This window comes from Empidonax traillii, unplaced genomic scaffold, assembly GCF_003031625.1.
Source record: "Empidonax traillii isolate 1590-97213 ecotype Southwest subspecies unplaced genomic scaffold, ASM303162v1 scaffold536:size430271, whole genome shotgun sequence".
In the NCBI taxonomy this organism is placed as follows: Eukaryota; Metazoa; Chordata; class Aves; order Passeriformes; family Tyrannidae; genus Empidonax; species Empidonax traillii.
This window is the reverse complement of record NW_020955729.1, coordinates 180,035-194,628: the sequence shown is the minus strand read 5'-3', so window position 1 is coordinate 194,628 and position 14,594 is coordinate 180,035. Positions and strand designations below refer to the sequence as shown.

The 14,594-nt window shown below is 39.7% G+C and overlaps 1 protein-coding gene across 3 annotated transcripts; it reads right to left on the bottom strand.

The window, feature by feature from the left end:
• Positions 1-1,205: 1,205 nt before the first annotated feature.
• On the bottom strand, positions 1,206-13,825 carry STEAP1 (STEAP family member 1). Of its 3 annotated transcripts, XM_027897342.1 has the most exons (6): positions 11,264-11,429; positions 10,706-10,810; positions 8,715-8,787; positions 8,275-8,492; positions 6,659-6,823; positions 4,495-5,094 (listed from the first exon to the last, which is right to left on the bottom strand). In XM_027897342.1, the coding sequence occupies exons 1-6, from the start codon at positions 11,291-11,293 to the stop codon at positions 4,837-4,839; spliced, it is 849 nt and encodes a 282-aa protein (XP_027753143.1). In that variant the 5' UTR covers positions 11,294-11,429; the 3' UTR covers positions 4,495-4,836. The 3 variants fall into 3 exon arrangements, with proteins under 3 accessions (XP_027753141.1, XP_027753143.1, XP_027753142.1); XM_027897340.1 differs by having other exon boundaries at positions 1,206-5,094; positions 8,275-8,787; positions 11,264-11,431; XM_027897341.1 differs by lacking the exon at positions 11,264-11,429 and adding an exon at positions 13,798-13,825 and having other exon boundaries at positions 8,275-8,787.
• Between the last annotated feature and the right edge of the window lie 769 nt (positions 13,826-14,594).

Here is a 14,594-nt window from a genome sequence, read left to right as displayed (position 1 = left end):
TTATCTGGGAATAAATAAATAATTTAGGATGTTCATATCCTTGTGAATGTACTAAGTTGACTGCAAGTTAGAAGGCACAAAGGAAACTCGTAATTATTTTAATTATGGGTAACATCAAACAATTTTTAGACTCCTAAATTTTTACGGAGATGCTTGAGAAGCCCTGCAAGTGGCTTGTGTTTTTCCAATTCCAGCTTCTTGTTTATTTTCTTTTTAAGGATTTCCTGTTACAGCATTTAGAATATTTTTGAATGAATGAGATGCACTGTTCAAAAGTTATTCTGGTACGTGCACAGGTACAGACAAGAGAGAAATGCAATTCTACTTGACTGGAAAAAAAAGGCAGAGAAATAATTAGAGATGGTTATGTGGCCAGTTAGAGATAGTTATGTGGCCATTCCTTAAGTGCAGCAATAAGATACTTCTCAGCATTTCAAGTAATGGAGATATTCACATGGAAAATTCTTTTTCAGCAAAGTACATTAAACAAAACAGTGTAAGCAAGTGTATAAAGACCGCTCCTGACTGCAAACTACGAATTTGACTATCCAGTTCAAAAAACCCCCACTTGTCTCTCTACTTTTTTAATAATGAGCCCGACAGATAAATAAATTTAAGGATTAAATACTTCTATCAGTAGCAGTGGTAGTATTCTACCAGTTCCACAGAGACTACACATCTTGAGCTAGGTCAAAGACATAGCATATTTATCTCAGCAATACACTTTCATGCTCTCAAGATGAAAGATACACAAAAAGAAACAAAAAAAGACAAACAAACTATATCTACTGCTACATCATCTTTATTGGAAGTAGCTGTGGTCTTTTTTATGTTTATAGAATTTTGTCCAGTGATTAGTTTTATATATTTTCATTTGAAAATATCTGAAAATTTATTATGCCAACTTAATAAATTAACCTCACTACACCCATTCCAGTATTACATTCAATCTACAGAAAAGGTCAAAAGATGCATAAACTGAACCCCGATGCAACTGAATTCAATGAGACTTGTTTTAAGGAGTCCAAAGTCTCACCAAAAGAAATAATTTTGCCATTAACAACAGAGCATGCTGATGGGATCAAGAGCTCCTCTCACTACTGAAAAAAATCAGTGGCATTGGTCAGCCACTGTCAGACAGTTACAGTGACTATAGCAGCTTACATTCTCCATGGGTGGATCAGCATGTTTTCAAAAACTGATCTTTTTGTTTTGTTCTTTTAAATTATTCATTTAATTTCATTTAAAGAAAATCAGCTTAAAAGCAGTTTGAATTTCAAAAATGGTTAACGTAACATTTTGTGTTATCATGGGACAGTACTAGAAACCATGGATGTAAGAGAAAAGATGGGGAGATGTGAGATAAACTCTACAAATGAAACCACAAAGCCCACAGTCATATAGAGGTCAATCAGTTTTATATGGTTTTTGATGACAATTTCTAGAACACATTTTTGCCCACTGATTCATGGAAAACTAAGAATATGACCAATAAGTGAAGCAATGAAATATTCTTGCTACTGAAATAGGATGAAGTTACTTAAGTTTTAACTTTTAGGAGCACTTGGAACAATGCATTTTAAGCTGGTTTCAGTTACAGTGCCTCTTTAGGTCATCCTCCTTGCTGCCATATGTGCATGGCTGTCAGGTGAATCAGACCCATGAATGGATCTGGCTGAAACATTCTTTTCTCTCCCTTAATTTTTGACTGGATCCAATGCCTTGGTCTGACGAACTTCACATCCTTAAAGGTTTGCATAACTGAGAAAAGAGTGGCCAAAGGGAGTGACTGCTTGCAGTAAATGCTGCTGTCAACAGGAATTTCCATTAAATCATAGTCAGCACAGCCCTGGCTTTAGCTCCCCGACCACTGACTGTTGGTATCACTTCTTGGGAGTAGTATTCTGGATATGACTAGCCCAGGTGAACTTGGCATAAAATTCCTCAAGCCCCTTCAACAATTATGAGTGTACCTCCAGAGTTTGAATTGTGTGTCTCTCACTTAAATATACCGGAGACATGTAATAACTGAAAGAAGTACTCTACAGGCCTTGTAGAGGCATTGCAAAACCACTTCCACTCGAGTGACAGATTTTTTTGTCTTCTTTCCTTTGGAGGCTCCAGGCTCTTCACCAGAATGGAGAGAATAGTTCTCCTTGACTGAAGCCATTTGTTATTGTTCATATCAGCAGCTTTTCTAGAGTCTTCTGTGCCTTTTTACCCTTACACCTGGGATATATATGACACAATGGCAGATACAGTATACATTGAAGCATTTATTGATGCAGGGATTTATAAAAGTATTTAGTGTTATACAAGTAAGTGCCTAAAATGTGCACACACATTGATTTAATGTGTTACAGTAGACATAGGCATACTAATACAATGAATTCTGAAATAGGTACATAAACATAAATTAAAAGGTACATATGCATTTAGTTTAATTACTGTTTAACTAAATCATGTTTGTTACAAAGGAAGAAATTAAATACTGTCAATAGCATTTTCTTCTGTAACCTTTTACAGAGCCTACATGACCTTCCTCCCTCACTGTTATATCTGAATGCCTTAAAAACTTGAAAATAGAATCATAGAATCATTGAGGTTGGAAAAGACCTTTAAGATCATTGAGTCCAACCACAAATCTAACACTGCCAAGCCCAAGACTAAACCATGTCCCTAAGTGACACCTGTACATGTCTTTTAAATACCTTCAGGGATGGTGACTTGACCACTTCCCTGGGCAGCCTGCAGTCTGGGAAGTGACTTACTTAGAAGTAGTTTACTAAAGACTAACAAAGCAGGGAAGATATGACAAGAAGTTTCAAATTCTGGCTATATGCATTCAGTGGTAGTTCCTCGAGAAATGGCTAGATGGGACACAGAAAACCCGGCTCATACTTGAAACAATCAGTAGGGAAAAACATGCTTGAATGTTTGGATGTCATGTGTGATTTTCAGAACAGCTTTTGCAGACTGTATGCAAATTTCAGCTGATAGAAGATACTTCTGTGTTTGTCCCTGGACAATGCCAGAGAGAAAAGTCTGAAGTGTGCTTAATGTCCCCAGCTGAATGGTGACCAGTCTGGATAGTATGTCACAATCTTGAAACTGGTTCTCACCTTTAATTTTCGTTAGGAATTGAACCCATATTAACTGATTGAAATGAATGAAGTTATGCTAGCTTACACTTACACATTCTGTAACAAGTGCATAGAGCTTATGACTTATAAAAGATTTGATTTAGCTCATTTATAGAAATGTAAATGCAAAGGCACTGAGAACCGCATTTTTCCTGTTAGAAATTTCTTAGATTAACATTGCAGGCTAGCTTCCTGTATTTTAGAATTTTTGCCTCTGTCATGCCTTACTGTTTTGATACACAATGCCACTCATTTCCCTCTACATTATACAGGCCACCACTTCCCCAGTTATTTTCACAGTGCTACATTATGTGCAAATAAGGCCAACTTTTAAGTTGCAATAATTGAATTGTAATAACCAGGGAAAGGCAAAATGTAATATCCCTGTAGCTATTTAATTTGTCTGTTATTTATGCTCAGTGTGAAAGTCCACAAAGGTACAACGGAATCATTAGCACCATATATTAGGCATACATTGTTTTCCTGTTAAATACCAGAGCCATTACCAATTACAATTCTCATTCAGAAGATTCCAGCAATAGGTGGCAGCAACAGTCCACATCCCAGTCAGCTCTTTCAGGGAGACTGGCAGAAATGTTCCTGATGCTGGCTGAAAATATTAACTACTGAATAACATATTTTTAAATAGATACTAACGAATTATTCATTTAAAACATTCAGCCAGAGCTATGTAACACAAGGAAAGTGAGGTTTAATAAGTTTATTGTAAGTTATTATGAACTTTTCTGCAAAAGCAAATGCATTTGGAAGCCATTTTACATGGAAATCTCACCAAATCAATGGCAAGGTTCAAATGTCTATTTTTAATGTTTTTCTTCTAGTCACACAATTGTGCTGGCCCTAGGGTAAACAGTAAAACACATTTACCTGATGTGAGTTATCCCACTGGAATAATTTGTGTGAATAAAGTTTAGCACATGTCATGGGCTGCAAGATTAGGTCAAAAGCATGGAAAATTTCCAGCATCAAAAACAAAAGAACCTGTTCATGGGATAAAAAATGGGAAATGTTTCATGGTTTCAAGTAAACAGAGACACACCTAGTCCTGTATAAGAGGGTGATCTGAGTTTAAAAACTCTATTTTAAAACTGTGTCCAAGCCTCAGGATATATTTACCTTGTAAAGTTCCCTGTAATTCTGCTTGCCCAATTGTCTAAGTTCAAGACTTGGAGGGAATGCACAGTTTCTGTCTGGCTCATGTGCCAAGGTCCCCATTCTGCAGACTGTAATACAGGATGCAGGTGATAAGGGGGAATGGTTTTTGTCCCATTATAATACTGAGATTTAATGGAGGAATATATGAAGCAGAAACTATTCCTGGGTTCTGCGCTGTAATAATTTTTTTTAGTTTGTGTGGTATCTGGAGCAATGATTTATGTTTGTTTTTGCCTACAAAAGAATTAGGATTGAGACAATGAAACCCTTGGATTTTGGAAGCAGTGAGTCAGAAGAAAGAAATGATCAAATACTAAAACACAGATTAAAATGTAAAATAAATGTTTCCATCTTCTTTAGAAAAAGTCAAAATTTCATCAAGTATACCATACTCCTGAAGTCAAAATGAAAAGTGAAAAAGAAACATCTATAGAAAATGTGAAAACAGAGCTCATGAGTGAACAATTCATGGCCTTGAGCATATTTACATACATAGATAGGAAATATCATATTTGATCTACAGTCTGGAAGTCATGCTGGTTCGATTGGTTTGTGTGTTAGCTTCCCAACCACATCTAATCATTCTTATCCTCTTTCTAAAACATGGGAGGAGCAGTATACATTTACAAAGCAGAACTACAATAGGAAGAAAAACTGCTATCATAAATGAAGGTGGTGTATACCAGATAAATTGGTTAACATCGACCCACTTATTCCAAGCGAACACCAGTGCGTGAACAGTGCATAGGAGCAAAGCTACATATCCCATCTTGCTCTGAAAAAGAGAAAGAAAAGAGCAAGCTATTTATTTTTTCCCAACTTGGCAAAAAGAGTACTGTTAAGCAAGTATGGAAATCAGGAAGGGTCACAACCAACAACATGCAAGTCAAAGAAAAGAGACCATTGGCTTCAAACTAAAATGTAAGAACTATAAATCAAAAATCCAACTGTACCTCTCTATGCCACTGTAAAAGAAAACAGATGAGGCCCATTTTTCAAGTATTGCTATGATATTTAGCTAATATACAGAGATCACAGGCTATTCCTGAAAAAGGGTCAGTTCTCAGTATCTCAATTTATAGAGGTCATCTGTATCCTAAATTACTTTATTTATAAATTATTATGAGTTCAAAAGCAGATATATAAAGGCCTTAATTGATTACTTGCAAAGAAAAAATTTAAGCTAAATTAAAATCACAAACTACTAAGTCTAGTACTATGACACAAGCAATTGCGCAACTACAGGAAACTCAAGTCTTTCATTTCACATACAGTGACAAATCTGGCTTAGGTTGTCTACCAAATTCAGAAGTAAAGGAAATTTTATGCTAGAGTTGCTGGTAATTTTGAGTTTCTTGTCACTTAACAATCTTGTACTCATGAGCGAAGTCAAAAACTACTGAATGTACAGAATCTGATTTTTGAGTATAAAGGTTATTTGTTAATAAAGTAAGTCTGACACAGTAGTGTTACTTTTCTGGGTTTCTTCACCATTGTCTTTCAATACTGAAGGAGTCATGCATCTGGAAACTCCCTCCTCACCTGTCCATATTCTCCATATACCTGAAAACTTCCCTTACAAAGGAAGTTCTGGACCTCAAAGAGTGCGCAGAACATGAAATCTACAATCGTAGACACTTCAGATCTACTTTTAAAATTTAAATAATATTTTCAAAAGCCAGATGCTTATTAGGTTATTGAATTTTCAGGCTTTGGTGTTCAGGGGCATGACTAAACACTTGCTTAACTCTAGTGTGATCATACTGATGCCAGCAGAAACTCCTCTGATTATTACTACATATGCTATAAGAGAATTAAGAGCAAACCTTGTGTGAAGGAAACAAACACAGCCGTAGTAAACTCAAGACTGGCTGGATTTGATTATGCACCTGTTCTAGGATGCCTCCTTTTCAGAATACACCCTGTTGTACAGGAATAACATTTACTGGTTTAATACCACGTACTTGCAATTCAGCAGAACACAGGGCATTCCTGAAAGATGCCTAGAAGATTGTGGAAATACCTTCAGCACTAGAGCTAAGGAAATGTCCTGAAGGGAAAATGCTACTGGTCAGAAAGTCAAGAGGAGAAAAAAAAGTGGTTTGGAGTGCTCTTTTGTCCCATTTTATACCCTGAAGACCACAGCCTGTTCTCCTGACAAAACAGCAAATGAAAAGAACATTTCTCACAAAGCTATTAGCAAAGAGTAAGGAACAAACTTTTAGATTGGTTTCACTAATTCCTCTGTGCTTGATATTTGTAACTCCTAATGGTCTTAACTGATAACACACAGGTCTACAAATGGGGCTAATGACGTGCAGTAACAACATTATGCGCACCTGAATGTAGTGAAACTCTCTCCAAGTCAAAGAGTGATTGACAGATGGAATTGATGTTATTGCCAACAAGGCCAGCAAAGCAAGTCCCAGAATTCCTAGAGACACATAAATCTCCATTCTCCAAACATCGTGTTCAATCCAGGCATTTTCTTTTTTTTGTTTGACCTGCCAAAGGAACACCATATTTAAAATTACAGACTGGCACACTTGGCTATTTGTGTGAAACACGATTTCCCTATTTTCACCACAATATCCAGGAAATAAGCCAAGAAACACAGTATTTTGGTTTGTTTGAATGTCTCTGAGTGTAACTGCTATTTACTCTTGATGGCAAAGTCTCCAACCAGTAACTGCAGAGCAAAGGTGAGCTTTAGGGAAAAGAATTTAGACTTCATCAGTGTTGTGACCCAGGAGAAACCAGCTTTGAGGCCTGTTAGTATGCCTTCACAGAAGGATAAATCTTTGACAAAAAAAAAAATCCATCTATAGCTAAATACCATATCAGGAAGATTATAACAACAGGAAACATATTAACAGCACTAGTTCAGGGAGCTAATTCAGTAGGCATTCTTAATGGTGATATCCTGCCAGGGAAATTGTTTAGCTCTATTTTTTTTAAAAAACACAACTTAGAACATTTGTGATTTCAATAAACCATTGTCAAAGCTTCTCCTCTTTATGACTATTTGCACCAGCCCTTTGAAGCTGCTAGTGATCACCATGGTATAATATGCTTCAAATATGGTAATTTCTGCATCTTGGAAACTGGAATCTTATGGAAATATCTGGTAATCCATTCAAGTCATTACCAGTAAGGCTGATTTCAGTTTTCAACAGGTAGACTTTTTACAGAATTCTTAAAAAGATGCTAACATCATATTGTGCTTTTAATGAAACTCTAGATCAGACTTTGGAGGTAATAAAAACGTGCATTTCTAGTCTATACCTTATATTGGAATATTCTTTATACTGCAATACTTATGGCACTCAAAGTGATAAGTGAGGAATAGGAACTCTCTAGTCACAGAGAACATTAGAGAGCTTTTCAAGCCAATTATTGCCCATGACTCAGAAGCATCACTGAAATTCTATTTTTTAACAAGGTAGTGTGCATCACTCCAATTGTGAAGCAATCAGTCTTCACATATTTAGTTTGTGGCAAATACAGATTATTGAGATTTAACTCAGCCCTTCTTCACTGTTGGTTTATTCACTTTGCAAAGAAGATGTCTAGAAATGGTGTGTTTAGTGGTCAGTTTTTGTTGGTAGATTCCACGGGTCTAGAGAAGATTAATCCACACTAAACCAATAGTGTGCCAAAGACTTAAACGTTCCTGTGAGGCAGTTATAATTTTGTGCATTTTACAGAGACATTAAAAAACCCCAAATAACGAAAATTACTTAATACACACTGGGATAGCTGTGATGACTCTTGACTCTCTATTACATGCCTTAATAACTAGGTCCTGCTCCGTCCCTTAACCGTGCTCTCTGAGGATCTACTTCAAAATCAAATAAGGCAATGAAAATGGCTTTCCCCCATCTGGATTTGCTTGAATGACCAAACCAAGGATTTTCTGAATACAGAAGGGTTGGTGTCTGCGTGCCCATCATACCTGCTGGAATGCCCAGTTCAGCAGCTTGTATCTGTATGATCTTCTCATTGGATAGCACAGGCTATAGCAGGCGTGCATTGAAGCGAAGAAGAAACTGAGAAGTCCAAATTGTTTTCTTGATAACATCCATCTATCCAGCCACTGGGGAAACCTTTTATACTTGGTGCCAAAGTACAGCTGGAAACCAGCAGCTAATATTCCTGGTAAATATACTAGTGCTAAAAGGGTAATTGAAACCACTGGTAAAACTTTGTTTATGACAAGGATTGGAATTTTATAGAAAACATTTTCCTTTCTGGTTATAAAAGGATATACGATGTCTCTCATAGAAGTATAAATAAATATTAATAATGAGATCACAGATGCTATCTTCATTGGCAAGTGCCACTTAGGGAACAGATCCTGCTTGCAGTGCTGTTCTGAAGAGTGTTCAAACTCACCAAAATGGTGTGCTTGATGTAAATCAAAAAGTGCAGCTGCTTCTGGTGGATTGGTGACTTGCATATCCACATTCTGGAAACGACAGAAAGCAAATACAAAATGAGTTCAAGAGAAGATTAAAAACTTCAGTAACGACAGTATTTGCCATCATGGCTTTTACACTGTACTGCACTGAAACCATATACAAAACATATGTAGTATTTCAAACATCACGGTCAGTACTTAAGCAAGGCACTTTTAGCATAGATTTCCCATTCTCTATTATCTGCAGTGATTTCAAAATACATTTAATTCCAGGAAGTTAACTACACTGCAAGAGAAGAAGGATTACATTATGTGAAGCATTATTTCAGCTTCTTATGATATGAATTAGGGATTTCAAATGTCAAATTTCAGCTACAGAATTAATGATATATACACACTAACAGCATTCAGAGTCTAAAGATAATAAAATATTTCATTCTGTCATAACTAATTTAATGACACTTAAATAGGGAAATAAGGACGCAATTAGAAACGTTTTGGATGCAGCTGCAGATCTGTCAACTCGAGCATCAAGTCCTGTGGTCTTCTTCCTCCTCTTCACAAATGTAATAGTGTCCTCTTGACTTTGGTGAAACTTTGTGAAGCTGAGGCCCTTCAGTTTAAAAAGCTGAATTTTCTGCTAACAAGTAGGAATAGTTCACAGATCTTGGCAGAATTATCACTGACTTTAGAAGAAGCAAAGCTAGTATAAAAAATTTAGTGTAATATTATAAACCGGTTTAAAATGAGATAATGTATTTTAAAAATATCCCTTAGTTGTAGTTCATGGAAAAGATACATGGTCAGTATACACACAAAATGAAAATCCATGTACCAACAGCAGGACACTGCACTTGATGCAGCAGAGAGCCAACCACAGGCAGAGAACTCATAATGTTAGGTATTAACCATGTAGGTCCTTTAATATTCCTGTGAAATATAAAGTAAAACTGCACTAATTCTGCAATGGTTCAGTTTTAGAATGCCTGATGTGTCCAGATGTCCAGAAAGCAAAAAGGCAATGTCTGTTTTAAGGAATTATCTGTGGTTACTACTTGTAAATAAGGCAAGTAGGTGAAAGCCTCATGTTCATCTTCAATGACACAGAAGGGTTTTGTCTGAACACGAAAATAAAAAATGTACACTGCTATCTTGCTATAAAATCCTCATTAGAAACAAGATAGCCCCCCCAAAGTCTGACTGTTTTGCCTACAGTACCTCACTGTAAAATTAAAAGCCATGGTCTTTATGAGAATTTTTTAGCTGAATAGCCACTATGTGTTTATCTAATGATAAGACCATATATTTGTAACACTGAATGAGTAGCCTAGGCAACTTTTACTCTAGCATGTGAAGAAGAGTGTAGACTATACATTGCAGAACTGGAAGTTGGTATAAATTACACAAAATGAGATTCACATCTGAATCAAGTTTTATCCAGAGACTTACCTATTTCTTGAAGAGATAGTTTGCAAAGCCCAATTCATTATTTCACAGCCTGTGAGGTAGTTCATGTTAGAACAGAAAACTGTAGCTTGAACCAGTTCTGTGCATCTGCAGTTGCAGAGGCAAAGGATGCTGGAGTGAATTGTTTTTCTGGACTTTTTTATGTGGTGTAGATAACTTGCTGAATGCAATGTGGCAATCACAAAGGTTCCTCCAGAGATAGATTTTATGTTCCTGTATAAAAATCCCAAATTATTTCTACGGAATTTTGTTCATCTGGTAAAAGGCAATTAGCAGCTAACCTCATGCTGTCCCAAACTTTGTGTATCTTTTATCATGGACTGTGATTAAACTGAATGGGATGTTCTTTATCTTTTTATCTCTTCATGTCAATATTGTGACAAGCCTTTAAAACTACTGATGATATGCCAGTATGATGGGAACACTGTCTCTGGACAAAATCGAATCAAAGATTGCAATATTCTATGTGACATGAGCTGCTTTTTTACAGAAACATTACCAAGTAGTTAAGATTTCCTGTATTTCTTCTTGGCATAATGTTCTGATCTGCATTCTGATCAATAACACAATTACCACCTTCCCTCTTCTCCATTGTGGAAACTCCCTGCAAAACAAACATAGGATGTAAAACAGGTTTTGAAATGCCTTACTGGAATTTTAAGGCCTATTTTCCCTCAAAATGTTTTCTTTCCTCTCCTCCACACATTTGCTGGAGAAGGTACTATAAACTAGGGATAGGAAAGTCTGTCCTCTGAGAAGAGGATGGAAAAGCTCAGCTTGTTTTCTGGGTAAAGCAGAGACTAAGAGAGAGCATGAATCAACAGAACACAATCACTGATGAAAAATAATACTTCAGCCTAATCTCCATGTCACCAATGGAATGAATTAATCAATTCAGGCTGAAAGTTTTTAAATTACAATAAATAATTTTGAAACAGTTACCGAAATAACAGGTAAAACATTACAAAGAGGGATTTTGGGAAGTTCGTGAGACTTGCTGATGCAAGAAACCTATGCAAATGTTTCTAATATTTTTTAGGTTTTAGGATTGGTCTACCTGACAGTCACTCTGCAGCTTTAGAGGCATATTCTCCCTTCAGGATTGTCCAGAAACTCAGCTGGAGCTTCACTCATGCTGTTCCAAGGTATTCTCACCACCCACAGGTATGAGCAGAAATGGTTCTAAGCTATTAAGGATTACAAGAAATCAGATGCCAGGAAAAAAAAAAGGAAGAGAAGCGATAAACTGAACGAGATGTTTCTGAAAATCCTAGAATAGCAGGAAAGACAGTATCTTTACAAGGACTGCAAGAACCCTGCAGCAAGGACTTCCCAGGTATGCATCACACTGTTGCACACTGCAGGAGGAGAGGCACCACACCACTGAAAGCTCAGGGTGCCACACTACAGAGTGATCTTCTGTTGGTACCTTTAAGACAACGACTAGGTAACTCTTCTATGTACCTTCCTACTAAACAGATGAATTACTAAACTGTTTTTCTAACCACTGATGCTTTTGTATCCATAAACCTTTTGGGAAATTATATGGACAAATCAAACTTTGACAATTGTCCTTTTTACTGCGTCTGGTTCCTTCAGTAGATGAGTATTACAGCTATGAGGCTTTGCTCTCTGCTAAGGTCACCAGGTATCTGAAGCTGAAGTATTCTTTTCCTAAGTATTTCTCTTTGGATTTTTCCCTCCTGCTAGCAAGCTCTCACTTTGGGCATAACCTTTCAGACAAGTATTGCAGAGTAGGGTCAACAAGAGCTTCTGTCTGAAGGTCAGGCTGTTAACCCTTTCCTATACCAGCTAATAGAGGGTTTGCATATCCTGCACATAAGAAAGTATGGACTGATAAAGGCACATTTCTGTTTTTCCTCCCTATTCCTAGTGATTTTATCACAAGTTTTGGTGTATCAGATATCTTCATAAAACCTCAGCTTCTGCAGTCCCATGATTAATTAGGAATTTCTACTTCTATATGTTTCAAAATATAGGATTTGTAGCTGTTACAATGACAAAGAATAGTTGGCAAACAGAACTCAGTATGATGTACTTACCTGGAAAAAAACCCAATACAGGGAACTCCAGATCTATTTTTAAAGAACTCATAATATGAAGGGCAGTCACATTGTTTTTGAGGCCTACGTTCTAGCTACCACACTCTCTTAGGGGTCTACAAGCATAATTTAGATTGGGAAGCTCTGTATGGGAGAGTCTCATTCACCTGATTCTCATGCTGCTATTACTCTTCATTTAGAAAATTAAGAGTCCAGTAATAGCTTCTAGCTAAAGGTTTGTATTGATGAGGATGTAGTAAATGACAATATGATGTGAAAAAAATAATCCATGAGCTAGGTGGCCAGCTGCTAATCCTAAAAGCTGATTTATTAGTTCTTCTGGGATACAATGTTCAAGACAATGTTAAATACAGTGTTATTAGTTTATACAGCAGAAGACAGAAAGAAAAAACAAAGTGTGTGTGCATGAATGCCTGTGGTCATCCATGGAAAATATGGGTTGCAGCCATGCAACTGCCTGCAAGGAAACGCAGGTACCAAACCATGGTAGTTCACTTGGCTTCTGATACCAGCTAATACAAAATTATTTCCCAATAACAAAGTTTTGGGAAACCCTAAAAAAATATTTATAATTAAACAATTCCACTATTCAGTGCCTTACAAATTGCCAGAAAGAAGTAATCTAGAGCATGTGTCTTTTTGGAATACATCTGAAAAAAAAAAAAATTAGGACCCCTGTGAGAGAAAAGAGGCTGATCAGTTATTGTTCCATTTAAGTCCCAACTGTTATGAAAGAAAACAGTTTTATTTATGTCCACTCTCAGTGCAGACCCCTTCTGCTCTGGGAAACAGCTGTCAGGGAGGATAAGGATGTCCTGCTGCAGAAAGCCAAGTTTCCAACCCTGTGGGCGCACTACTGCATTTTGTACCAATAAAACAGGCTCGTTGTAACGCAGAACCAACAGGGATCCCCACTGTGCAGACATTAACACGAGAAAACATCATCCCAAGTCAATGACAAGTTTTCCTGAGTAAGGGTTTGAGGGCTGGCTCCACGAAAAAAAAAAAAGAAAAAACGGATAAAATAAACAGGCGGTGATAATAAGGATGAGGTGATGGAAGAGGCACGGGATAGTGACCGCATGTCTCTCCCTTGGCACTGTTGGGAAATGACAGCGTGAAAGCGCTGGGCACGACATGACTGTCTCGCTTCCCAAGTGCGAGCTGCATCGTGCAGGGCGGTGTGAGCTCCCGGCACGCGAGGCAACAACTTTTCCCACTCCTCAGAAATTCTGCTGAGCTCGGTGGAAAACCGAATAAAAGCCCAGGGGGAGGTGGGACACGCAGAGCTTCGCTCGGCGTTTCTCCTGGGCCAGAGTGCGCCGGGGGCCGTGCCTCTCGGGCAGCCTGAGCCCGCCGGAGTGCCCGGCCCGGCCCGGCCCAGCCCGGCCGCGGGTCGGGCGGGGCCCGAGCCGGAACCCGCCGCAGCGGCAGCGCGGCCACGCGGCCGCCTCCCCGGCGGCTCCGGGCACGGCCGCCCCCTCCCCGCCGCCCAGGACTCACCCACCTCGGCCGCTGGCAGCCCGGCCTGTCCTTCCCGCGGAGCTCCCGCCGTGGGGGGGCGGCGGCAGCGGCGGCAGCGGCGGCCCCGGGTCGGCTCTGTCCGCGGGGGCAGCGGTGCGGCTCAGACGGCAAGGCTGCCCCAGGTCAGCGCCGGAGCGCCCGCCAGACTCTAAGGAGGGGAGCGGCGGGAGAGGGGTCCGGCCGCAGCCTCCACCTCCCCTGTCGGCCCCGCCCTCCGCGCCCATCTCGCTCCCCTCCCGCTCCCCTCCGCGCCGCCAGGGTCCGGCCGCTGTGCCGTACCCCGTCCCGAGCCGCGCACCGCAGGACAGCAGAGCGGCGCGGCCTCGGGGTCTCCCCTCGGGCCCCGGCCACCCCAAGGAGCGCCCGCCCGTGGGTCCGCTGGGCCCTGGGCCGGACAAAGGGCGCATTCACCTGCGCCCTCCCCGTCCCGCCGCAGGGAGGAGGAGGAAGAGGCACTGGGGTGCGGTGCCTCCGCGGGCGCCCTTCGCCTCCCCCAGCCCGACCTCTGCTGGCAACCCCGCTGTCCCTGCCGGGACACCTGTGGCTGCACCGGACACGCCGGGGGACCGGGGGCTGTCAGTCCCGCCAGCGGCCCGCAGCCCTTCGGATCCCGGGAAACCTCTGCCTTCAGTGCGTTCTCCCTTCGCTGCCGGTTCTTTCAAACGTGTCACTCTCCGAGCCTGACAAAATGCTCTGTTAATTCCTACTTCTCATACGAGCAGTCCTCACTTTAATTTGTTTTTCCTCAAGTACCATGATCTACTTTTTTTTTTTTTTTTT